We start from the raw sequence: 25,153 nt of genomic DNA, 5'->3' as shown, positions 1-25,153 counted from the left end.
GTACACTATGTTTCGCCTTGTTATTCTGCTGGTGTATCATAGTAAAGAAAAGAGGTAAACTGTAAATACATGCCACACTTTTCAGATTTCTTGTTTAAAAGAGTTTGAAATCATTGTAATTTCACTTCACATTTAAGTGACACAAACTAAAATGGTCAAGACCTTGTATGCTTTTGCAAGCAGCTCTTACTCAGATATAAGTAACGAAATAATCAGAGTAAATAACTAGGAATTTACCAGCCCATTAACGAAATTCCCACACTGGAGTTGTTGTTAGCCCTAAAGAGAGCTGAGTACAACTTAATCAGCAGCGTGATGCCAAATGCTTGATGCCTCAAGCCTGGTCCTCCGTCAGGCCAGTCATAAATCTGCACATAAGCTTGTAGTGTAAGCGAGTCAGCTGGTTGGACAGTCATGTCTCCTCTAACCGCCGGAGGAAAAAGACAGGAGCTTCAGTCGCTGAGCGGGACAGGAAAGGAAAACAGACCTCCCAGCAGCCAGGAAATCCATGGAATCCCGTGGGTCAATTCAGGGTCAGCTGGAGAAGTCCCACAGGGAGAGGAGAAGATAAAACAGTGGTGTGGCACTAAAAGGTGAGATTCACCAGCAAGTGGCTCTCTGCGGACATGCACCAATTATCAGACATGCACAGAGAAAACCACACTTTGTTTTGTTTTTTTTGTTTTTTTTTTTAGCATGAATCACATTTATTTTGTTTCAGTCAAAAATAAAGCAGATCTTTGATTTAAACACACAAAGCCACTCTTAAGTAAAACCAACAGAAGCCAGCTTTTAAAAGATACACAATTTGGAGACTTGATGGCTGTTCATGTAAAGGTGCCAGAATCTTCTATTTATAGAGATGTTTGTTTTTTTTTTTAATTATCTGTAGTGCTAAAAATAATGTGCTATTTTCTTACTGCCATGGAGAGGAAGATAAATGAAAACTAAGCTACAAAGTGAAATGACAAATATTAGCTTAACCCTCGAAAGCCAAGCAGTTGGTAGAAAACTCAGTTTTTTAAAAAGAAGTTATGTAATTTTTAAAACTAGACATTATGAATAACAAGAAGGATGTTTTGTAGAAAATTTGTAAAGATAATTTTAGTATCATATTTTAGTATTTCAGTCTCATATTTACTAAATGTAGCAAGTTATTGAGAAAAATAACTTCTTTTTATTATTATGTAGTTGTATCATCCTCTTGGGTTCATGTAATTATGACCTAGGTTGATTTTGTGTACAATAAAATAACATATGACACACTTAAAAAGTATCTATGACTTTTACCCCTCTTTAAGCTGTATTGCAATTCTTTCTTCTTCTTGCATTTTTACATTTTATTTATTAAATATAAGCAGTTTTGCTACCGCAGCATTTTGAAACCCTGATGTACAAGCTGAATCACAAAGCACTGGGTTATCTAACTGGATGATGAGTCACCTCAGCATTTCTAACATTTCAAAAACCTTACACTGATTTCCACATGTCAGCGGTTTTGAACATAGACTGATCATTTATTATAAATGTAGTTTCTAATTGAACACGAACAGTCATTTACAGCCTTCCTATGACTTTTAGAACTAGTTCAGATTGAATGAATGAGTGTGTGTGTGTGTGTGTGTGTGTGTCTGTTGTTGAAGCCGGATGATTTAAGAGTGTTGCTGCAATGACACGCTCTTGGTTTTGTCTGGACTATCACTGGGACTTGGCACGGTGGGAGAGACTCTATGAATGAGATTAAAGGTCTCTGCTTTCCTGTTCTTTCATTCACAAATTAGCCGCCTCCAGACCATATTCATCGAGAATTACTCTGTGACACGACAAACTCCTCCAGGCAGACTGTGTTTACTCCGCACTTTATAACTTGCACACAGAAAAAGACTTGCAGACAGATTAAAATCAAGCTTATTATTAGAACAAATTAGTTATCGTTTACGATTTAATTTGAAAAAGCTAAAAACCACACAGCATTTTTTGTTAAATTGTGCTACTAAAAATGTTATTTTACATCCAGTTTTACTGCAGCTTTTGGTAATTTTTAGGATTTTTTTTTTTATAATACATAGAGTTAAATCCAGTAATTTACATAAACTCTATAAAATATATACATATTTTTTTGTTCCCTGATTAAAATTGGAACAAAATTATTTTTTCTGTTTTAGGTCATTAGGATGAACACAATTAATTTCTGTATGTTTCTGGTTATAATTAAGCAAATTATGTTGCTTTCTTAACATTCACATATCATATACCCATGAATACATATGGCATAAGATAATACTCTGTCATTTTTCTCTGAGAAAAAGATTTGGTGTAGTCGAGGATAAGGGTCGTTCTCTGTTTTATTATTGTTTGTTTTTTTTTACTCGCTGTCAACAAAGCAGAGGTGAGGAGAGCTGTCTTTACCTCATGAATGGTTTCCAATTAGCGGAGTTGGTTGACGTTGTAGGTGGTCCTTGTTTAAGCTTGTCATCCCACTGGGTTTTTCCTAAACACCAGCAGGTTGATCAGTGACCCTTCCCTTCAGTGCTATGCTAACCCATTGTCCTCTTGTTGGCTCCGTCCAATGAGCTACTCTGTACACCTTAAATAAAAGATGTTTTGTTTTCACTCCTTCATGCATCAATACTAATTGAACAAATGCAAGTGAATTAAGGTATTTTTCTAACTAATAGAACATTAGGCTCTAAAACTCCCTTTAGACCGGACAGGATGACGTCTGAAATGGAGAGTTCTTGTTTGTGACTGGCAAAACGGAAAAAACAAAACCAGCTTTATTTATTTCATGAAAATACACACATATGCCTGGTTACACAACACTTTGTTTGATATCTCTAAGGACAGCCACAGTCCCATGGTGAGATGAGATTAGAAGATGCATGAGTTGTTGTGCAACATCACATCGCGTTGCACGTGGTGAGTCACGGACTCGTCCGCCATTGGAGTTTACGACTTAAATTCACAATCAGAATCAGCTTTATTGGCCAAGATGCTGTGCACAAACAGTCTGATTCTGCTTTCAGTCGCTCGCAGTGTGCAGACATTAGGAGCAAGAACAAGAAGTACCACGAGCGCAACGCTGAGGTGGCCATCCACACCGTCGTCTTGAATTAAATCTGGCACCGGTCATTGGAAACAGATAAAATGTAGCAGATTCTGGCCAAGTGAGGAACCTACTTTTGACATAATGTAACACCCTGCTGGCGATGTTATTTTTTATCTCTACATTACCTTTGTTTCGCTCTTGTTTTATAATTTGAACTTAACCCTCCTTATCAGTCTCTTGCCAGATTCGATCTTTTTATTTGTACATCTTCAGCACAGTTTTAGATTAAATGGCCGTGAGACATTCAGGTCCAAGCGAGATGCAAGTTTGAGCAAATGTTGATGTTTAACTTTTTGATTTTTGTCTGTAGAAGTAAATGAAGGAGCTGGGTTAATAATAATTGGCGTGTAGTATTTGAATTATTTCTGATTAACGGGACTAAATGTTTTCTGGGTTCCTTAAATCAGAGGGCAAATACCTCGACAAGAAAGAAAGAAGTTACCCAACATTGAGAAAGCATGAGAGGCCCCATTTTCCCTGCATGGAGCAGTTAGCCAAGAGGCCCCACATTCCCCTTCAGTGTACTGTATTAAACAGTGTTGACATGCGGGCTGTATGATATCAATTTTCACAGCTCCCACATAATCAACTGTTTGATGCAGGATTATTTTTCATCTCTCCACATGTGAATATCACGGCTCTAAGTTTCTCACATTGATTTCCAGTGAATTACATTAATCTTGGCAATTTTCTTTTCACTAGTCTTGTTTCTCACAGTGAATATGTGTTATCTGTCCTGGTTTTCCCCAATGCAGCAGTCCTATGTGTCCTCCGGCCACCAGATGGCACCTCCCAGTCCCAACACCAACAGTAGTAGCAACAGCAGCGGCGGAGGTGGGGAACAGCTCAGTAAAACGAACCTATATATCCGCGGCCTCCACCCAGGAACTACGGACCAGGACCTCGTGAAGCTCTGCCAACCGTGAGTGATTTTAGACCTGTTAACCTGCAGCTTTTAGATGCATCCCAGTAACTGTCATATTGTCTAGCCTGTATACTTTGAAAATGAAATTACCTGAATAAACAGATCTTTTAGTTTCCATCCCACGACCTTCCAAAGGGCCAATTTTCTGTCTTGTAAACAAGAGCAATGTGTACAAGCAGCTGTTAGTGTACCGAAACAGGTGAAGGAGGGGAACATGCAGAGCAGCTCTATTGCAAACACCCAGAACAAACTCTGCCCGCTGCAGAATTTTATCTAGCATCTTATTAACCCTTTTAGGTCTAAGTTTCAAATGTCCGCCTGGATATTTTTGCTTAGTTTAATTGTACGCAGTTCTTTAAATGTCGTATGAATAAATATATTTGCCCATTTGTCCATAACAACTGGAACTTTTAATATCTAGCAAGTTATGTTTGCAATTTACCGTCTTGTAAAAGAGCGCCCCTCAGATTAATTTCACTCTCTAATTACCATAATAACCCGATATTGGCTCGAAAGCGCAACGTCTCCCCTTTCAGAAACCGTTTGAATTTTTCAGATAGCGCAACGTGTGGCGGAGTTACGGTACTGCAACTTTGACTGGATCGTTGCAGATCCGTTTGGTCTGGCAGGGTTAAAAGAACATAGACTGTGTATACAGCATAAGCCAATTTAGTTTGCTTCATAAAAGGAAATATTATAGGCTTGTAAATAGAAAACACAGCCAATGATGACTTCTGTTTAGGGCTGTGTAATTTTGTTGATTCTATGATATTTATCAATATTTTTTTCTTCAAAGTATAAATTTTCCATCGGCGAGTGTTGATACATTAAATCCTACTTTGAGTTTTATGTCAAATCCACATTAATTAAATGACAGCTATAATGTTTTTTTACCCAGTTGTACATGTTAGATTAAAAATGACATGTAACAAAACAGGCAGTTACATTTAATTTAATAATGAAATTAAATAGATAAGTTACAATTTCTAAAAGTCAATAATACAAAAAAATGTTCCTTTACTGCACAACCAAACACACAAATCCACACAATTAACATTTAAACAAAGCAAATTTATAACAAAAACATTTATTACACCATCAGTTCAATTAATTCAATCCAAGTCTATGAAACAGCCACAAAATGTCACCAAAATCACTCTGTCCCTCTAAAATCTTTCAGAAAATCTTAAAAATGTATATACTTGTATCGCTTGCTGAATATCGTGATATATCGTATCGTGAGCAGAATATCGTGCATTGTATCGTGAGATTAGTGTATCATTACAGCCCTACTTCTGTTGTGATCTGGCGCTTTATGGAAAACAAGTAAACCTTTAAAGCTGTACTGTGTGATGAAGGACATTCAGCGCTTTTATATCAAAGATGCTGTCTCACTGCAAGCTTTCTTTTTATTTCCTTATGATAAATGACATTATTGTGTGACCAAACCTAATTGTACATTCCAGTCCACATTAAGTGGAACAAGTTTTGACTTTGATACTGAATGAGGAAAAGAGTCTCACAGAAACCCAATGCGAGGAAACACATCTGTGCCATCCAGACCTGAGCCCTTCATCTGTTGGACACATGATTTCATTTCTAGAGCTGTTTAGGCAGGAATGGAACAAAACACAGAAACAGTATCGTGCTGAATTATTCATAACACCGGGAGTTATTAATAATTTGCCACATTACAACCACAATCTTTTACGTATTACATTGGGATTTTATGTGGTAATACAGCACAAGGTATGGAGGACTTGTTTTTAACAAACAGTCAGAAAAAATAACTTTTTTGGGCCGTGCTTTTAACAGTGACCTAATTTGTAAATGCCGTGCACCTGTATGTCTTTAATCTGATCCAGCTGTTCTGTGAAGACCTCGGTGGTTTGTTACATAACAGTGAACAAAAAAAAAAAGCATCGTGAGGAGCAGTGAACACAGCAGACAGGTCAGAGATGACGCTTGGAGAAGTGTAAATTTTGAACGCCTCTAATATGACTCTGGAAGAGCTGCGGAGATCCACGGCTCAGGTGGAAGAATATCCTAACAGGACAACATGCCCTCAACGAAACATCTGCCCTTTTTGGATAAGTGGACAGAAGAAAACAACTGATGATGTTGAGTCATAAGAAGCCCAGTTTGCAAATTGCAACCAGCTGTTTGAGTGTCACAGCAAATATTATTTGGAGAAGGTGTTCGGGTCAGATACACTCAAACAGTAAAGTTTTTGTTTGACATACAAGGTAACGTATGTCACCCAAACATACCACGTCGATGGTAGCAGCATCATGTAGTGAGAATATTTTCAGGGTTAATGGTAAAACCGATCAAGTTAACTGTAGAGCAGACCTGCAGGGAAGTTTGTTAAAAGCTGCAAAACATTTAAGCGCAAATGTATGCCTCACCTTTTAGATTTTTATTCTTTTCACTTAACAGTGATGCACTATTTCTGTCAGTCTATCACATAAATTTGAGTTTGTGACAAAAAGTGAAAAGGTTCAGTAGTTTTGCAGGGCATCAGTTTGTTTATTATTAATTACACAGAAATAAATCATGATCTGAAAAATCATGCAGCAGGAAATAATAGAAACCTAAGTCAAAACCAGAGGGTAACATGGAAAGGAGCCACCAAAAGACACAGAGCGTCTTGTGTTTTTTACTCTTGATCAAATATTATACTTCCTATGGAACTAAAAAAATCATCTCTAAAACAACAGCGAGCCTGCATATTTGTGTGTGTGTGTGTGTGTGTGTGTGTGCGCATATAAAGTTACAGATGAAGGCTGCTGTAAAGCACCCAAACTGGTTTCGGCGGCTGCAGGTCAGAACGACACTGTACGTCAGAGAGGTGAACTTTAGTCATGCATTCTTATTTCCAGGATTCATTCACAGGAAAACCAAATCCGTTTGTGAAGAGGTGCGGACAAATTTCATAAGTCTTGACATCACTGTGTGTCTGGTACGCCAGCCGGCCCCACCCTTTGTAATTATTGTGGTTTAGTCAACATCGCAGCACATTCAGACATATGTAGATTTCAGACCGACTGAGTGAAATCACATGGCGCACGGTGACGCTTGCGTCTGATCAAAGCAGCAATCAAAGCCGGTGTGAAATCTGTGGTTGCCGCATGAAATGCTGAAACTTCAGTGCAGAGGCAGACTTACAGAAACATCTTTGTGGAGTGGAAAAGAGGTGAATAGAAGAATGACGCTTTAGAAGTGACTACCAGTAGGGGGGGTCTTAAATGATGTGGGAAAAAGGTTGGAAAGCCTGCTGGGAAAGAATGTCAGCTGGCCATATATGGGCTGGGGTTGTCTTTTAAGTCCTTCTGGCCTTCACCGGGCGGTGGGCTGGCGTTCAGCTGCAGAAGGACTAAAGTCACTTTTCATCTCTCCTGGTGACTCCCTGGGTGTTCCTGAAAAACAAACAAAAAAAAAACCCATTTGATTCTCTTCTGTAATGCTAACCAGAAAAAAAGATTAAATAAATAAGAAGATTTCAGCTTGAAAATGTTAAAATATTACAAGCTGGTATTAAATTTATCTTGGAGCTCCAGGAACCGCTTATAGATGATTAAAAATATATATACATACATATTCCTCCTGTAATAGTGTGAGTAGTAAAAAAATATGAGTCAGTTTTTTAAAAAAAAAGTACTAGTAAAAATATTTGCATAATAAATATATAGATGGCTATTGAACAACACTGTGGCCCACTCCTCTTTGCAGAATTGCTTTCAATCAGCCACAGTGGAGGGCATCTTTTGATCATGATTCAGCTATTTAAGGTTGGCCACAATATCTTGTCCAGGCTTTGTCTAGGCCACTGCCAGACATTTACTTTGTTTTTGAATCATGTGTTTGTTGTCCTTAGTAGCATTGTCCTGATGCTCAAACCAAGTGTGCTTTTACTTAAGATCTCAAACGCCTGACTAAATAATTTCCTTCATAAATTTCTGTTCCTGTGGCATCGGGCAGATTTCATGGCTCAGAGTTACGGCAAATCCTGAAGGCCATGCCTGATGATCGGTACGATGTTCTATCTTTTTAATGGTGTTAGTTTTATGTCAGATGCAATGGGGCACAAACCCTCCAAAAATGTTGATTTTGTCTAATTTTTCCAATGAATCTTTTTAACTAAATGCTTGGAAAGAATTAAGACTTTTTGGCGAATTCGACACTGGTCTTTGTTCCCTCTCCTGTCCCTGTGTTTCTTGTTCTTTGAAGCTCATGGAGGCCATTTTTACCCGATCTCTGACCTTATCTTAGGCAAGTGAGACCTGCAGTGCTTCAGATGTGTGGTAGGCCTGACACTCCTACGTAGGGTCACCACTGTTCCCTGTTTGGCTTTTTGGATAATAGGTTCCCCTTGGTGTTCCTAGAGCTTTGGAAATGGTGCCTTAATCAGACTAGAACATGTTATTTGCTGTGTTTCATGTGTTTTTGATTCCTTTTCATTGGTGCATGATTTTCATCTGTTACAGATCCTTTAGCCTACTTCATGTTGTCAGACAGGTTTTGTATAAGTGATTTTTTTATTTCACAGGTCTGGGAGGAGGTAGGGTTTTGGTGTGGCTTGTGAAATTGAACGGCACTTTCCATTTGTAGGTAATTCAGTTTATTCAGTATTTAACAAACGGCGTAAGTAACTTTTGCATAGAGGCAGATTAGTTTGGAGATATTTTTGCCTTTAACATTAAATCATCTTTTGGAAACTTTTTTTTGTTTTTACTCAGATTACTTTCTCAGGTTACCTTTGTCTGACATTAAAGTTTGTTTGGTCTGAAACAAAAAAATAAAAAACATAAGAAATCTGGAAGAGACATACTTTTTATAGCATTATATTCATACTGTGAGTCCTGGTGGCATATTTTCAATGAAATGTTATAATTTTCACACTCGTAATTCAGGAAATTTATTAAGGCTTTATGTTGTATGTGGTTTGATTTGTTTGAAATAGACTAGTTTTATCAGACTAAATGTAGGTAAGGAACACTGGACGAAAAGAGAAGTAACATGCTTAAACAAAGACTTCTGTATGCTTAAAATATTTTATGATCTTCTAAAATATGTGTGAATGAAACTGAGTATTATTCATGTTTGTTTCATAAGTTCACATGTATTTGCTGTGAAAAAAGTGTGAATAAGATTTGATTTTCACCTAAGACCCTCCATGAAGTGCCATGAAGTGACGTGGTGGTGCTCGTCAGAGGATTTTTGTTGAGGAAGTCTGGTCATCGGATTTAAAGATTTTGCTGATCTTTGGTTAAACTATTTTTAGTTTGTGTAAATATTCATGTGTAGTAACACATGAATATTTACACACAGTATGACTATGGAAAGCTATAAGGCAGTGAAGCAGTGTGTCTATTGGAGTTGTGGGATTTCTTTCTAAAAACGTCAACACATAAATTCACAAAATCTACAGCCTCCACTTTATGACAGAAGGAGACACAATACGGGTTGCAACTGTTTAAGCTTTTACTAAAGCAACTCTATGATGTAACACTCTTTAGTTTTCAATATCTGTTAAATTGTCACATGGAAAATAAAAACTGAACACAGAAGAAGACTTAATGAACTTTAATAGGAACTTGAAAATGAGCCCTGGAGAAATTTAAAACAGTCAGCTGATTAACAGACATGTAATTTGATTGAGTTGTTGCTGCTTTAGTATTTTTGTGACCAGAAATTATTCGAAACAACCTGATTTGTCTTATTTTTTTTACGAAAAGTAAACACGTAGATGGCTTCGTTTCAGCGGCTAATTGGCTGTGTGTGGCAACAGGTAGGGGAGGGGCTGCGCTGCTCCATCCAGGTAGAGAAAACAGCGGCACCTTCTCTGGCAAATCATTACGACGGCTGAAGGAACAGGGCGACGTGAACTTTTAATGTAACTTTTTAAAACCTTGACATACCTGAGCAATGCAAACTTAACGGCTACTCAAAATGTGATTGGCTGATCGAAATGTTTGTCTAAACTCGAAGTATCAATCAGTTTAAAGCTGGGGGTAAATTCCAACAAGGAGGCCAGGTGTTATGAAGGATTGAACGTGTTAGTACTGTAGCAATGAGACGAGGCCTGCCTGAAGCCAATCTCTGTGGTTCAATCATCCTGGACTGACATGCCTGTCCACAGGTGCCAGGAGATGATCGGCTCCATGCAGCACCAATGTGAAGCAGCTCTCAAAACCCGCAGCCGAACTTAGCAGGAAAGCTGAAACTTCAAGCATTTTTTTTTCAGTTTACACAGAAAATGTTTTAATTTGTGCTGGAGAGTAGGAGGGGGGGGGTGTTGCCAGTGCATGTGGATGTATGGAAATAAAAGCTGTTTTACAGGATTTTGAGCTTCACTTTTCCCAGAAATCTAGAGGGGGGTGGGGGTGAAAAAAAAGGTACCTGCAGTTTAAATTTAAAGCCAGGTGTCATCTTGTGTGACTGAGGTTTTAGCTGTCTAGCCCGGTCTGAGTCATCCGGTTAAATATCCGCTCCAACGAGGCGGGAGCGTAGGACCCAGCAGTCTGCTGTATTGTGAGGGTGGAAAAACAGCAAGAGGGAGGGAGGAATGGAGGGAGGGAGCGAGGGAGGGGGACGTGGTGGGGTGAAGCATCAGGTTTCAGTGTACATTCCACCCAGACGCCATGTCGCCCAAACAGAGGAACACCGGCCTCCTGCACAAGCTAAAGGCGAAGGCAGGTCTAATAGGCTGTAGAGCTGGCGGACACTCCTATAACACTGCATTCCATCAGGCTGCACATAAAGCCTGTAGATTACTGCTTTTAAGCTAATTTTCAGACCATGAATATTTATGAGACGGCATTAATGCGGTAACTGATTCCACTGCTTTAGGGATTGGCCTTTGGTTTTTGTTTCTGTTGACAGCAGACCAGGATGTTTAATATGCTATATGTCTTTTTATCTTCATAGGTAAGTCAAAAACAGAGAAATATGTTGTTGTTTTTAATTAAAAGCAGCATTTCTAAGCATTATTTGGGCCAAAAATACCCGAAAGGCAGAGCTGGATTTCCAAGCCAGGTGTTCGTGTTTTGTCCTGCGTGAGTCTGATGAAGACGGTGTCTTAGTTTTTGTCCCTGAAGTGCCGTCTCCTGTCTTTCAAGAAAAAAAGATCTAGGAATAGAGTACAGTCCCCAAGAGGCGACGTAGACAGAAGGGCGGAGGCGCAGAAATTTTTTTGTAAGCCCTGAAGATCATGGCATTTATGAGACAAAGTCGCTCACAGGAAGGACAGAGTACGCATTCATGTGAACACCTGTAGTCTGGCACCCTGAGGAAATGTGGAAATGTTGGTATGCATGTTGTAGGAGCAGATTCCTGTCTGTGTCTCTCAGTCACCTCAGCTGTCACTTATTCTGTTTTCTGTTTTTCCCCTGAAGGTACGGCAAAATCGTTTCCACCAAAGCCATTCTGGACAAAACTACCAACAAATGCAAAGGTGAACCACGTCTTTCATTTATTATAAGGCCTTTTAAAATGACTGCTTGATGTTGTATTTCAAAAGTATCCCACCTTCCCGCTTTATATTTTGCTTCCAATGAGTCTGATTGCCTTAATCTGCCTCAAAAGCCCAAAGAACAAATTTAAAAGATATTTGGAAATCTTGAAGAACTAATGATCAAGATCATTTTTCACAGATGAAAGAAAAAATGAATTAGGAGTGGTTTGTATAGTACTGTAACTTTTTTACTCTGGTAATCTAAAATATTGATGCTGTCACTGTGTTTTCTGACGTCTTAATGACAGTAGATTTAACCCCAGCTGCTCTTTTTGTTTGTTTTTTTGTTTTTTGTTTTTTTTTTGCAGGATATGGCTTTGTGGATTTTGACAGTCCAGCTGCTGCACAAAAAGCCGTCACAGCTCTGAAATCCAGCGGAGTCCAGGCTCAGATGGCCAAAGTGAGAATCACTCCAGTCTTCTTCTGCTCTGTATAGCAACTCCTCTTATAAAGTATAAAATCCAAGTCACATAAAAAGTCTCAGTTGACCTTAACGTCCAACCTGTTTCTCTCTTGAGAGCTCCTTCCAACTTCAGAAGATTTTACAGAAACCAGATTATTTTCCAGGACCAATATTCACCCTCTTTCTGTTTCTATTGCATCTTTGCTTTGTAGATATTTGTCCCTGAAAATTGCCCTGACAGGGTGACAGTGCATTTTGCATCACCCTAAACCTTCAGTACAGGGAGTGTGTAAAATACTTTTTATTTGTTAGATAATCTCAGCAATATTTCTCCGTTAAGTAAGTTTAAACTCTTTATTTTCTGTGAATTTCAACTGGAATATAATTTAAATCAGAAAGTTCTGCCTTTGACAATCCACAAATACAAAAAAAAAAAAAACTAAATCTTCCAAACGCAGTAATATATATATATTTTTTTACAACTTGTAAAATCTGATGCACAAATAAAAACAATCACAAAACCTATACAGTTTTAATTATGGTTTTAATGCTAAAAAAAATCACAAACATCACAAACCCCAAATTGAGGGTTTGGAGTAAAGGTGCTGTTGGGCGTAAGGTTCAGGGTAGCAGAGTGAAAACAGGCCAGTGTTGATCCCCAAACAGGTAGATGATCAGTGTTCACCTGCAGACTTACTTCTGTTCATCCACAGTACACACCTCTTAGCCCTGCTGTATAAAAGTGATGCTGCTGCATGAAGCCGTCGTCCTGGTGACGAGTGCACAACTTGAAGTCTTGCGTTTAGTGAAGTGTTTACTCCTAAAAGTGGTTTTGGCAGCAGTGGTTTTGTTGATTTCACCAGTTGATTTTGTTTGTGTTCCCGGCGTCCAGCCTCTTTTTTTTTTTCTCTTCACCTTCCTCCTCCTCCCTCGTCTTTCTCTCTCCCCCTCACGCTTCCCCTCGCGCCCTGTGTACGCTGCTAACCTGCTCCAGTTGTAACGCTTGTTCTGAACTCTTTGTCAAAGTGTCTGCAGTCAAAGCAACTCTTGTCGGCCCATTAAGCTGATCCCTCTGGCTCTCATGCTCCCCTTTGAGGAAACCCCGGGGAGGGCGCTGCTACACCCACTTTCAATGGGACAAGCACAAAGAACCGGCATTGTCCATCTTCCAGGCCCAGGTCTGGGGCCGACACCACCACTTAATACACTCCATCCCAGTGTCCCCTCCCCATTTCCTGAACCCAAACATAACCCGCTGCAATGTAACACCAGGGTCTCCCTTGGCCCAGCTCTTTAAAACCGTCAGAGATCAATGTGACCGGTTGAGCTGAACCAGTACACCGCAACTAGATCCAGAGTCTAAGTTTGCTGCAGTTCCCCTGTAAGAGCGCCACACTATCCACTACACCTTAACACTCGACAAGTGCAACTGGACACCAAAACTTGACTCACCCAGACAGCATGTGTCCTCTGGCAGACGTGTTGATAACTACTCTATAAACCTAAATATACATAGCTGCTCGGTGTCGCCGGGTTACTGCAGTTCAAAGAAAAAAAACAATATGAATGTCAAGTAGGGGCGTACTGGTCTGAGGTACTGGCATTTTTATGTGATTGGTAAAATACCACTCAGAGCTTTTCGAGTTGCCAACTTTTGAAACAGAGTAAACATAATAAGAGTAATGGGTGGTACTCCCACACTGTGGACGCCCGTGTTTGGTTTTTTATTGGAAATGGGGCTGTTTCCAAACTGCTACATTTATTATTTCTCCACATATTATAGTCTTGTGAGACTCATCTCGTGAGCTGGATGTGGTGTTGGAAAAATGAAAAGTGCCATTGGAACAAATCAAAACCAAGCCACCATAAACATTGGGAGATAGATGTCCGGAAGATCCTTCTTGTAGTTTATCAGACAAGCCTTAAACAAGTGAAGAAACAGTACATTGTAAAGCATGGAGACACATGCATCATGCTGTGGGGATACAGCATGTTGCGAAAAATGGATCAGATTTTAGTACGTCAGACATTGAAGAGGACATGTTCATTTTTTTCCAAGATGAACTGCTTTGGCGTATTTAGATGCAAGCAGTGAAAATTGTGAGTAAGTTAGCAGCATTTTTGCTTTTACCCACAAGATTAACAAATCTTAGAAAAGGTTTTTATACAACTAATTATTAATTCAATGAAGCCAAATCTTCATCCATTTCTAAATTTCTGCTCTAAATATTTGAGTTTCTAAAGAGAAAAGAAAAAACTGCTATTCTTATAAATCGTTCCTCTTATTTTGTGTTTTTGATTTTTAAACACTACTTAATAAAAAAAATGGACTGGCCCTCTAAATAGCAAATGCTCATCCGTAAGTGACTCTCACTGGTATCAGAGACCAAACAAAGAAAACAATCCTGATCAGGACATCCTTCGTATCGGGTTCGGCTTCGCTCGCACAGACCTTCACCACAGTTGCTGAGCTGTGTAGTTCACAAACATGGTGAGCCACACCTCACAGCCGCTGTCCTCAGAGGACGCTCAGTCCCTGAACGAGCCACCCGGGACGCACGGCGGCGAGCCCGGCGGAGCTGCATGCTCCGGGGCAGCAGAACAATGGTGAAGTTATAAATAGACCCATTCTTACCTCCCCGCACCTCGCATTTCAAACGGAGACGTCACACACCCGCCGCTCTAAACGCAAGCCGGCAAATCTGTCAGCTCGGAGGCACGCCTTAACAGATGCGGCTGAGAGACGGCCTGGAACAACAACAACGACGACGCGGATGAGTTTGTGTGTGTGAACGTGAAACGAGTCTTCGTTTTTCACTTCAGGGCTGGGGGACCGCCAAACAAAAGTTTCATCTGAGCCCAGACCTGTTATATAACAGGCATCCTGAGTGACTAAAGTAACAGAAAACACGTTGCTTCCTTTTAGCTGCCGAGACGCCTCAATGCTATAAATACTCCCCAGGATTTTGCGCCGTCACGTCAACACCTCTGTCAACTTCTGCCGTGCAGACCTGCATTAGCGAGGGGATGCTGCATGTCCTCTCCTGTTTGCTGCTCGCACCGTTCCAGTTCATATGGCTTCCAAATGCATCTCTTGACAGTCTGCTCATTCCACAATGAAGCCTTTATTATTTGTGGTTGCGGGGTAATCATATATCATTTAGCAGCAGGGAGAGGAGGCTTGATGGTGAACGGTGGAAATATATTAGATTTAGATGAAAGGCAAGGAGCCTGCTGATCGGCAGAGGCTCATCTGTCTTCCCTTCCTGTTTTGCTCTTGTCTGTCATTCCCCGTTTTAATTACCTAAATCACTCCAGACATCGACTACATCCCATCCTGTTTGTCGTCTCTTTCTGTACAAAATATCAGTCCTTTGAGCTGCTAATTTCTCCCACCCACTCTCTGCCCTATCCTCTTCTTTCACTCTCTGTTTTCCCTTCCTGTCTTTTTAGTCCAGCCTCTTTTCTCCCGGTTGCCAGGCTCCTGTTGCTCTGTGAACTCTTAAACTTCATGCCTGGCTTCCTGTGGGCTTCTGCACAGTCACACAAGGTTTCACTTTCAAGCTATTGCCTTAAAAATGCCTCTGAATGATCTCCATAGTTGATTGATTTGCCGCTTTCAAAATCTCCCCATTTAAACAAAATTGTACCAAGAAGCGTGCCTTCTTTTTCTTTCACATTCATAGCTGTGAATGTTAAGTTATTCAGCGTGCAGCGGGATGAGGCAGTGACGAATGGGAAGTCTCGGGTGTCAAATTATGCAGTTTTCAGTTTTATCGATCAGGTAAAACTTGCTTAAAACGGTTCATCCATTTCGGATCCTGGAACGAAGTGATGCTTGACAAGGAGCAGAGATACTATGAAACTTTAATGGACCAGGAGAAGCAGCAGACACCGATGAGACGACGGCTCTCGTGGCTGCCAGGACAAAAATCTTTGTAGCGACATGACCGGAATCTTGCATTTGGGAGTCCAGATGCATTCTGAAAGATATTTTGAAAGGACTCAAAAGTTATTGCTGCATTAAAAATGAAGCACTTTAAAATATCCATCAGTGTATAATATTGGAAGTTTGCGTGACACACAAGGAGGAAGGGAAATGGTGCATGGTTTTCAAAATGGTTGTCCATTTTATTCAACCCGCTTTACTCTGATACGCTTTAAAAGGTTGCACAATATTAGGAAAACATATGCGATACAATAGCCAAACTAAATATATGCATCAGTTGTTGTCATGCAGAATTTGCATGCGTGTAAGCGGAAATCCAACCAAGAACTGCATCCAAGCTGTCCTTTGCATGGAGATGCTTCATACATTGACATGTAGCGACAACTGTGGTTTGAATTATTGTGCAGCTCCGCCTATAAATAAAACATAGTATCTGCTTAGTAAACAGACGTCAAATATAGCTCTGCACATCGTCCTGAGCCCACGGTAGAGGCAACATCACTGGGACAGGAAAACTGATCAGAGTTGATTGGAAGGTGGATGGAGGTAAAAACTGGACAGTCCTCAGAGGGAAACCTGTCAGATGCTCTAAGGGATGAGACTGGACAGGAGGTTCACCTTGCAGCAGGACGATAACCCTAAATTTACAAGAGAAGGGCTTAGTTGAGAACATTAGTATGTGTTAAAGTGGTCCAGTCAAAGCCCAGGCATAAATGAAACTGAGAATGATCTGAGAACCTTTGGCGTTCCCTGAAAATGTATCTTCTCAGCTCTCTGAACTTAACTCCAGTCTGGAGTTAAGTTCACTTAACAAGACTTGCTGTAACTGAAGTACTAATGTATAAAGGCTAGTAGTGCCAAAACAAACTTAAAATAAATATTTTTAAAAAATCTTTAAACAAGTTTGAGCTTTTCTCCTTCTTCCCCAAACTACATTGGAGCTAAATGAAACTCTTTTAATGTTCATGCCTTAAACGTCAATCCTGATGCGTTCAAATGGTTCATGAAAGCCGATCTTGCCGTGCAGCAACAAGAGCAGGACCCCACCAACCTCTACATCTCCAACCTGCCGGTGTCCATGGACGAGCAGGAGCTGGAAAACATGCTGAAGTCCTTCGGCCAGGTCATTTCCACGCGCATCCTCCGGGACGCCAACGGGACCAGCCGCGGCGTGGGGTTTGCAAGGTGAGGCTTTTCTGTCTGAATTTAAAATGTCCTGGTGGAGGAACAAGGTGACATGCACATGTAATGCGAACAGATTTCTGCAGAGGGAGTTCAGTCGGACCTTTTTTTTTTGTTTCAGAATGGAGTCCACAGAGAAGTGTGAGGCCATAATTCAGCATTTCAATGGCAAATTCATCAAGACTCCTCCAGGAATGCTCGGTGTGTGGAGTGTTTGCTTTGTACTATACAAACATGATGTTGTTTTGTTTTTGTTCCCTGCTGTGATTTTACCGAATTCACTTACTCATTTGATCTGTCGCTTTCTCAGCACCCACAGAGCCCTTATTATGCAAGTTTGCAGACGGGGGTCAGAAGAAGAGGCAGAGCCAGGGGAAGTACCTCCAGAATGGAAGGCCCTGGGCGCGAGACGGCGATACGGTAACGCAGCCAAAGCGTTGATCGTCTGCCTCATTAGGAACTCAAAGCCAGATTTTTTTTTTTTCCCTAAAATTTTGTTTTAAATTACACTTTCCGTGCTAGCTGGCTGCTCTTTGAGTACACGCTGTTTCGCCCCAGTGTTTGCATGACCTCACTGGTTCTGAATCCTGTGTGTTGTTTTCCCAGGGAGGAATGACGCTAGCGTATGACCCAACAGCCTTACAGAATGGGTGAGTGAGTGGTATGCACAGACTGACAGAAAACAGCCCCGGCCCTACAGTAAAATAAACACTGGCTGACGAGCTGCAGTGAAAGGTCGCCCTCTGCTGGCCGGCGCAGAAACCTTCAAATATTGCTGAGTCTACCTGCAAAGCGCACGCACGTCGTTCTCACGGTCTTCTTGTCTGCTCGACAGTTTCTACTCCTCACCCTACAGTCTGGCTCCAAACCGGATGATTGCCCAGACCTCTCTCTCGCCCTACATGCATTCTCCTGTCTCCTCCTACCAGGTGAGACACACCAATATAATTATTGTTTTTAGCTTTATAGTCTTGTTTTTGTCACGTCCGACCTGAATCCCTCATTAAATTCACATTACCTAAGCTAATGGAGCTGCATTTCGTCAAGTTCTTCCTCTCCCTCTGCATTTTCATACCACACCCCAAAGGGTGACCGTCACAGACGAAAAGCACAAATGAGTTTTCGTTATCGTTTCTCCCAATTACAGGTACACAGTCCGTCCTGGATGCACCACCAGTCATACCTCATGCAGCCAGCTGTGAGTATCTCACAGATCCTTTGCTCCATTCATTTGTTGTTAGAGTGCGCAGTTTAACAGAGAGGAAGTCTCAAGAGAGCTGCATGAGGACAGGGAGAGACAGGAGCAGTCTGAAGTTGAATATAAAAGCAAAATAAGCAAGTTTCAAAAATACATTTTTCTGAACTGTCTGATCTAATCTCAGAATATCCAGTGTTTAGTGTTGTTTTTGTATTTGCTCCCAGTTATGAGCTGTTCACTGTGTACAGGAGCCCTGCTTGGTCCTGTCTGACTATTAAAGTGAACATTGTAATGGAGACAGGCTGACTGAGTGTCGGTGCATCTGTTTGTCCGCAGGGCACAGTGCTAACCCCGACAATGGAGCATGCCATGTCCATCCAGCCCACGTCCATGATGGGGCCTCTCACTCAGCAATTAAGCCACCTGTCTCTGGGCAGCACAGGCACAGTCAGTATCGCTTTCACATCCTCCTGGTACAGAACCGCTGGCTTCCTGTCCTGACATCCTGACATCATTTATTCCTGTCGTCCTTACAGTATATTCCAGCCAACACTACTATGCAGGGGACTTATATCCCCCAGTACACCCCAGTGCCTCCTTCCAATGTCCCAGTAGAGGTATGACACACTTTCCACTGTTTGCTCGTGTATGAACTTGTTACGCTCACTTACAGTATTTAAGGGTTTATGCGGTGTGATTTACTAATAGATTAGAGTCCCATTAGAAGAAATCTGTAGTAAAAGGTTTTCTGTTTGGCTCTGTTTTTTTTTCTCTCAAATGATTTACTAATTTTTGAATAAACGATTTATTTTAACATCTTATTTTTCACTTAATTTTTCAATTCTTTTCATTTATTTTTCAAATAAACAATATCAAAAGTAATATTGTTTATTTTTGCCTTGATAAAATTGGGTGTTTTGTGTGAATTTTAAAGTGTAATGTAAGCAAACTTTAAAGTATAAAATCTAAATATTAAGTTGCAAACCAACGTGGAAAAAAAAGAATTTAAAAATGGATTGAAAAATACATTTTATGTTTTCTAGTGTTTTATATGGAATGCTTTGACACAGTGAGCTATAAACTGTAAAAGTTTTATAACGTCCTTTTTATTTTCTGATAAACAAAATAATAATTATAAAATTAAGCCCTTATTTATATATTTTAATATCCGAATATTCAGCTATGACTTTCACACAAACAGCAGGCCTCTGCAATGTCTCTAATTCATAGCTGATCTAAAATGTAACATGGAGACAAATAATAATCCTCCACTCAACACAATTCAGCACATTTAATTTATGAACAAATGATGCTCATTTCAGTATTTTTAATATAATTTTTTTTTTTTTTTTATTGCAACACGTCTTGTCTTACTTTTTCCTGACAGGAGAATGGTGGTCAGCAGCAGCAGGTCGCCATGGAGAATCCGGCAGAACATACAAACTACTCCTACCAACACACCAAGTGAAGCTGAGGTGGGAAAACGTCCAGGGCCCGGCGTGTAATTAAGATGATGAATATAGACAACTGGCTGCTCTGGATGTTATTTAGTTATTAGAATAAAAAACTGAGTATCCTTTGTCAAAAAAGTGACAAAGGAAATAAGAGTGATTGCAATGAAAGTGCTATTTAGAGATTATATCTTATGCATATTGTTTGCTGAGCACCTTCAAAGTATCAACACTGTGTTGTGAACTTTCCAGCTCCCACCAATGAGAAGCCGCAGGGCAAGAAACAAATCCAACCAAAACAGGATCAAGCTGGAAGAGATCTCAACCACAACCAATCACCGGGACTTGAACACGGATAACAAAAGGAACACGTGTGTGCCAGTGCGTGTGCTTGTTTGTACTTGTGGGTGAGAATGTGTGTGTGTGTGTGTGTTTTGTTTTTTTGTTTTTTTTGCTTTGTTTTGTTTTTGTTCTTTTCTTCTTCTTCTTCTTTTTTGTTTAAGAAAAAGGACAATTAACTTCATCAGACTCTTCAGCTCACGTCCTCAAGAGTTGACCAACCAAAGGTGGGAACCTTCTTCAAAGAAGATTGGGTCTATTTTGATAACTGAAAAAGGAAAAGGAAAAAATAACAACGTTGTTGAAAAATGTCAAAAGAAATAGGAGAGGAAGAAATGACACAGAGCATTATTTTTGTGCAAGTGGTATAGCAAATTCTTATTTTTAAAAAAGAAAAAAAAGCATTCTGGATGTTTCAGAGTGATTCAAGGAAGAGTTGAAACACAATGTGTCTTTTATTTTTTTGTGTAAAATATGCAAACTTTTATTTTTATTTTTTGATGTCTGTTGTTTGACATTCTATTTGCAGCAGCAGCAGTTTGTACAGATTTCAAAACTTTTTGCTGGTCTGATGTGTGGAGTCATTCTAACTGTGGGAGGTAAACCGTTTAAAGCTACTTCTTCTTGTAACTGCTGCAGAGATTTCTATTCACACACGCATGAAAATAACATTGACTGTTCATAGTTTTTGTTTATTTAGACCATAACGGAACAAAAGACAATCGATTATTTATATTTATATTCAAATCATAGTTCTATTTTTTGGAGTTTTTAATCATTGAAGCGTACATTTATGAAAAAGAAGTTATTTAATGTTGTAGTCTTGAAAGACGAGCTAAAATGGACTTACAAATTTTGACATTACACACTAATGGATTCCCCAAAGTGACTCTTTTGGTTTTTGAAAACTTAGTGGCTTCCAGTCGAGTATTTATCAGCTAAACGAAACATCAAAGTGACTTGTGTTCATTTTGACAGTCATCCTGGTATATTAGATTGCAATCTCATCACATATTTTTGTCAATGAGTAGGCATGGGCTGACATCATGTTTATTGTTATTCAATTTTACAAAGTCACGGTTTCACAATCAGACGTCGAATTTTGATGCTAAGGGAAGGGCAGTTTTTCAGCATAGTGATCGCTGCAATAGGTGCATCATAACCATAAGTAGGAACACATTTTTAGCCTTTTTTGATAAAAGGCATTTAAAGTAGCTATTGTTTCAAAATGAAATTTAGCAACAAACATCCCGGTACAGTCAAGCTAACTCAGCAGCTAATGTCACTAATTAACTGGCTAACAATTGCTTGTCAGGCTCCCAATACATCTTGCTGCAAATTGAACATATTAGCCAAAAATCTGTTTAATTGATGGTATTACATTGAAACAAAACTCCACAAAAACAATATCCAAGTGTCCATTGGTGAATAAACGGCTATGTACAGTTTTGCTAACGTGACAGCTAACCTGGCTCATTAGCTAAAAATATTAGCTTTCCAGGCTCTCAACTTTTATTTATAAAGAGCCAAATGGCAGAAATTACATAGTTAGCATAGCGAATCCCCCAAGTTAGCATTTCCACATATAACTAACCAGCTAGCAGTAGTTTGTCAGACTCCCAGTGTAATCTTAGAAAGAGATGAATGGCTGGAAAAAAATATTGTAACACCACTGTGTTTATGTTAGGAATATCTAGATTTGATTAGCTCTTGTGTTTAGCTAACATGGGCTTTAAATTTCATCTCAGTACTTCAAACTTTGTCTTCAAAATATCTAGAGCTCTAGCATTAAGTGTGTTTGTTATTAAAGCAATTTGACCACATTAAACAGTTTTGTGGCTGAAGTCTAGTTCATTGTTTTGTAAAGCTTGTCAAGCTGCAGATGTTGACATTAGTTTATTTAGATTTCTTTTTAAAAACTATAATTAACTGCACTTAAACTGTATTGTTCTAGCTTTTTTTGTGTGGCCGGTTTTTGTTTATTTATAATATTTGCAGAGCAAACATCACATTGCATAATAAAGGAGCCTTTGTAGAACAGGGTTTTATGATTATATACATAAAAAAATCTAAATGATTGAAGGTGGAACATTTTAAGCTGCGTTTAGCATCTTAAATTAGTTATTTGTCTTGGTAGTGTCAGGAACAAAAATGTGCTGTTTTGCATTAAAATTTACTTAAAGATTGCAGACCGTTACCTTAACTGTGAGGCTTCCAAAGGGACGGCAACATTTCTAATTACAGGATGCTTCATGCTAAATTCAGGTTAATAAAACAGAACAACGTTGGTATGATGCATTTAGTCCTCCTGCTGTCTGCTCAAATCTCACAGCCTGTTTAGAAACAACTTCCAGAATGAACAGGAGGCAGGACTCAATAGCTAAAATAGAAAGAACCTTTTGCACTTCCTAAGACTTAATTTATAAACACCGTACTGATACTGAAGATTGCTAAGTTTGAGTCTTCTTCCCTCTGTAACAAATTGCCCTCTGAAGAATGTTGCTGTTAGCCAATTACAGTTACCTGCCAATTTCTCTATGCTTTTTTTGTTCTTTTCCATTTATTAATTTTGTCTTTCAATACCTATGAAACCGTGTCATTTTTGCTCAGCCTTATAATTTCACAGCGGCCCATGCCTATCTCTGAGAAGTGGTTTTAAGCGGTTTTGTTGCAGCTGCCATCAGGTATCTTTTAATTCAACCTCTGTCCCAAGGGGTTAGGTGAACATGCTTTAGAAAGAAGAAGTTAGATATTATGTGTAAAAAGAGCAATGCAGTTACTAAATTAAAGAGTAGTTTAGTAAAAGTGATGAGGGAAAATTAATGAAAGACTTAGAAAATCCCACCGAATGATGTAGTCTGATAGGAAAGGGAGTGATAAGTCTTTTTTTTTCAATGCTGCTGTCATCGGAGTTTGATTCTGTCAGTGAGTTTTTAGTTTGTAGAAAGATTTTTTTTTCTGTTTTTTTTGTTGTTGTTGTTTTTCTTGTTTTGTTTGTTGCTGAAAAGATTTGCCTTTTTTTGATGAAATATTCTTAGGTTAGACTTTAGCTGTAGAGTTTAATTCTTCACAGAGACTAGATGTTAGTTTCCTCTTCAAATGGGTTGAGGCTGTTCTCTTGTTCACTTCAAGATTTCTCTTGTTTTACTTTCATGAAAAATTTCCGTTCCAAGCCTTGTGTCGTCTGTCTGTCCTCACATTGTATCCGAACCGTTTGTCGAGAGCTTTTCAGAGCCAAGAGCTCAACCAAACTGACTTAAATGTTGTGCTGATCTAAGCAATTCGTCCTGCTCAGTGTCGCGGTGTTCAAGTGCCGGTCGGCACATCGAGCGAAGTGGAGCTTACGTCACCATGTCTGTTCAAATACGTTGACCTGTAAATTTGTAGACACCAGAACTGTAGATATGTAGATAGTAAGTAGTGGTTTTTACAAAGGACTGCTCACCAGACCATGGAAGTGCCATTACAGACAATTCTTACAGCCTTAGTGAGACTGCAAGTCTGAATGAATTTGTGAGAGATCCAAAATTCTGCAAAAAAAAAAAAAAAAATCTAAACATTTTTAGCAAAGCCTTAATGATCCTTTTCTGGATTTACTGCCTGATTTCTCACTGAATTGACTTTTATTTGTATATACTATGAAAATGGCAACAGGCTTCTTTGCATCCCGTCTAGTTAGTTATCACATCAGAGCCGCTGCTGGTTTATGTTCCTGTTCAATCATTCGTCTTTCGAGGTGGATGGCGTCTGCCTCTAGGCCCCACAGTTTGATTATTCTGATTCTGTTCTGGCCTTTTTTTATGACGTTAACTTTTTCTGTTTTCCTGCTTTATGTTTCTGCAACCAAAGACGTTGTAGCCATCTCCATTTTTTTTTTTAGAAATCCATTTAAAAAAATTTGGATTAACTCAGACATTAGAAATAGGACAAGTGTGCAATCATGCTCAAAATTATGACTATGGTAAAGTCAATTTATTATTTCCTTTGGAGACCTATTAAGATGATGCATCTAAGAAATGTCCTCTTGATGCATTTTTTAAAGCATTTGTAGGGTGGACTTTCCCGTACTGTAAATAGGAGAGCTTTTGACTGCATGCAGACACACTGGTGAATCTATGGGGGGTTCAGCACACATCCAGGAGGAACACAGCTTTGCTCTTCATGGTGTTAAACAGACAGTTTTCAGACACAAAAGTTACTTTTGTAAATAGCCTTTTTTCTCTCTCTTTCTACTTGCTCTCTCTTTACCATTCTATTTTGTTTCATCTTGTGTGATTCATTGATTTTTTTTTTTTGTTGTTGTATGATTTATGACCTGTCCAGATAACATCGTGACTATCAAGTTTTCAGATTCAGTGCACCATGAAGGAAATATCCAAATAAATGCTATTCCATGTGTTAGCCACCACTTTTACTACATAAACCGTGATATTTGAAACTATGAAATGACCATGTGTTAGTTGCAAAGCAGTGTTTATTTATTTTTTTATTTTTTTACAAGAGAAAATGTTACAAGAAGAAGTTGTAATATTTGTAAATGAACTTGTGTTTTGATTGCGATATTAAATGAAAAAAAAATAAATACTCAAACTAATTTTGTAGATAGTACACACAATTTAAGATTTAAAAAGAATTTGTTGCACTTACTAATATTTCAAATGCTCTTTTAAGAAAAAAAAAAATCCATCCTAATGTTAATTTGGTGGCTTATTTCATAGTTTCAAATTGTTTCGCTGCTAAGATAGGATTTCCAAGCAGGCGGTTTCAGGTTGTCCAGTCTGGATTTTCACAATGCTACACATCTGTTTTCTTAGATTCGGTTATTTTCCTAGTGGATCAGCCATCGCTTAGGATGTAGTGAGATCTTAGGGCCCAGTTCTCAACTTGCTCCACCTCTCTTTATAAGAGGGCAGGAGAAACCGCAGTGGCTATAAAGAACAAAACATCCGCTGTAAAGCACATGTTTATGTCCTGTTGCAGCTGCCATGGTAACATGATGGTGAAACCGGGCATTTTTTTGGTGTGAATTGCTTGTTTTGAGGGATTTTCAACAAACAATGCTGATTCTTATTCTGCCCGAG

General features: G+C 39.3%; 1 protein-coding gene across 2 annotated transcripts in view; it reads left to right on the top strand.

Moving 5' to 3' along the window:
• LOC103147621 (RNA-binding motif, single-stranded-interacting protein 2-like) overlaps window positions 1-25,153 on the top strand; it is a 40,022-nt gene extending 14,869 nt beyond the window's left edge. For both annotated transcript variants that reach the window (XM_007566054.2, XM_016678665.1), the window contains exons 2-14: window positions 3,865-4,031; window positions 11,432-11,490; window positions 11,859-11,950; window positions 16,930-17,087; window positions 17,206-17,285; window positions 17,395-17,504; window positions 17,691-17,734; window positions 17,920-18,013; window positions 18,232-18,282; window positions 18,619-18,729; window positions 18,819-18,899; window positions 19,670-19,757; window positions 19,986-25,153. In XM_007566054.2, the coding sequence (XP_007566116.1) occupies window positions 3,865-4,031; window positions 11,432-11,490; window positions 11,859-11,950; window positions 16,930-17,087; window positions 17,206-17,285; window positions 17,395-17,504; window positions 17,691-17,734; window positions 17,920-18,013; window positions 18,232-18,282; window positions 18,619-18,729; window positions 18,819-18,899; window positions 19,670-19,750 (1,128 nt within the window). In that variant the 3' untranslated portion in view covers window positions 19,751-19,757; window positions 19,986-25,153. The remainder of the gene's footprint in view (window positions 1-3,864; window positions 4,032-11,431; window positions 11,491-11,858; window positions 11,951-16,929; window positions 17,088-17,205; window positions 17,286-17,394; window positions 17,505-17,690; window positions 17,735-17,919; window positions 18,014-18,231; window positions 18,283-18,618; window positions 18,730-18,818; window positions 18,900-19,669; window positions 19,758-19,985) is intronic.

This window comes from Poecilia formosa, unplaced genomic scaffold (genome assembly GCF_000485575.1).
Source record: "Poecilia formosa unplaced genomic scaffold, Poecilia_formosa-5.1.2 Scaffold186, whole genome shotgun sequence".
NCBI classification, from domain to species: Eukaryota; Metazoa; Chordata; class Actinopteri; order Cyprinodontiformes; family Poeciliidae; genus Poecilia; species Poecilia formosa.
This window is presented reverse-complemented; position numbering and strand designations above follow the sequence as displayed.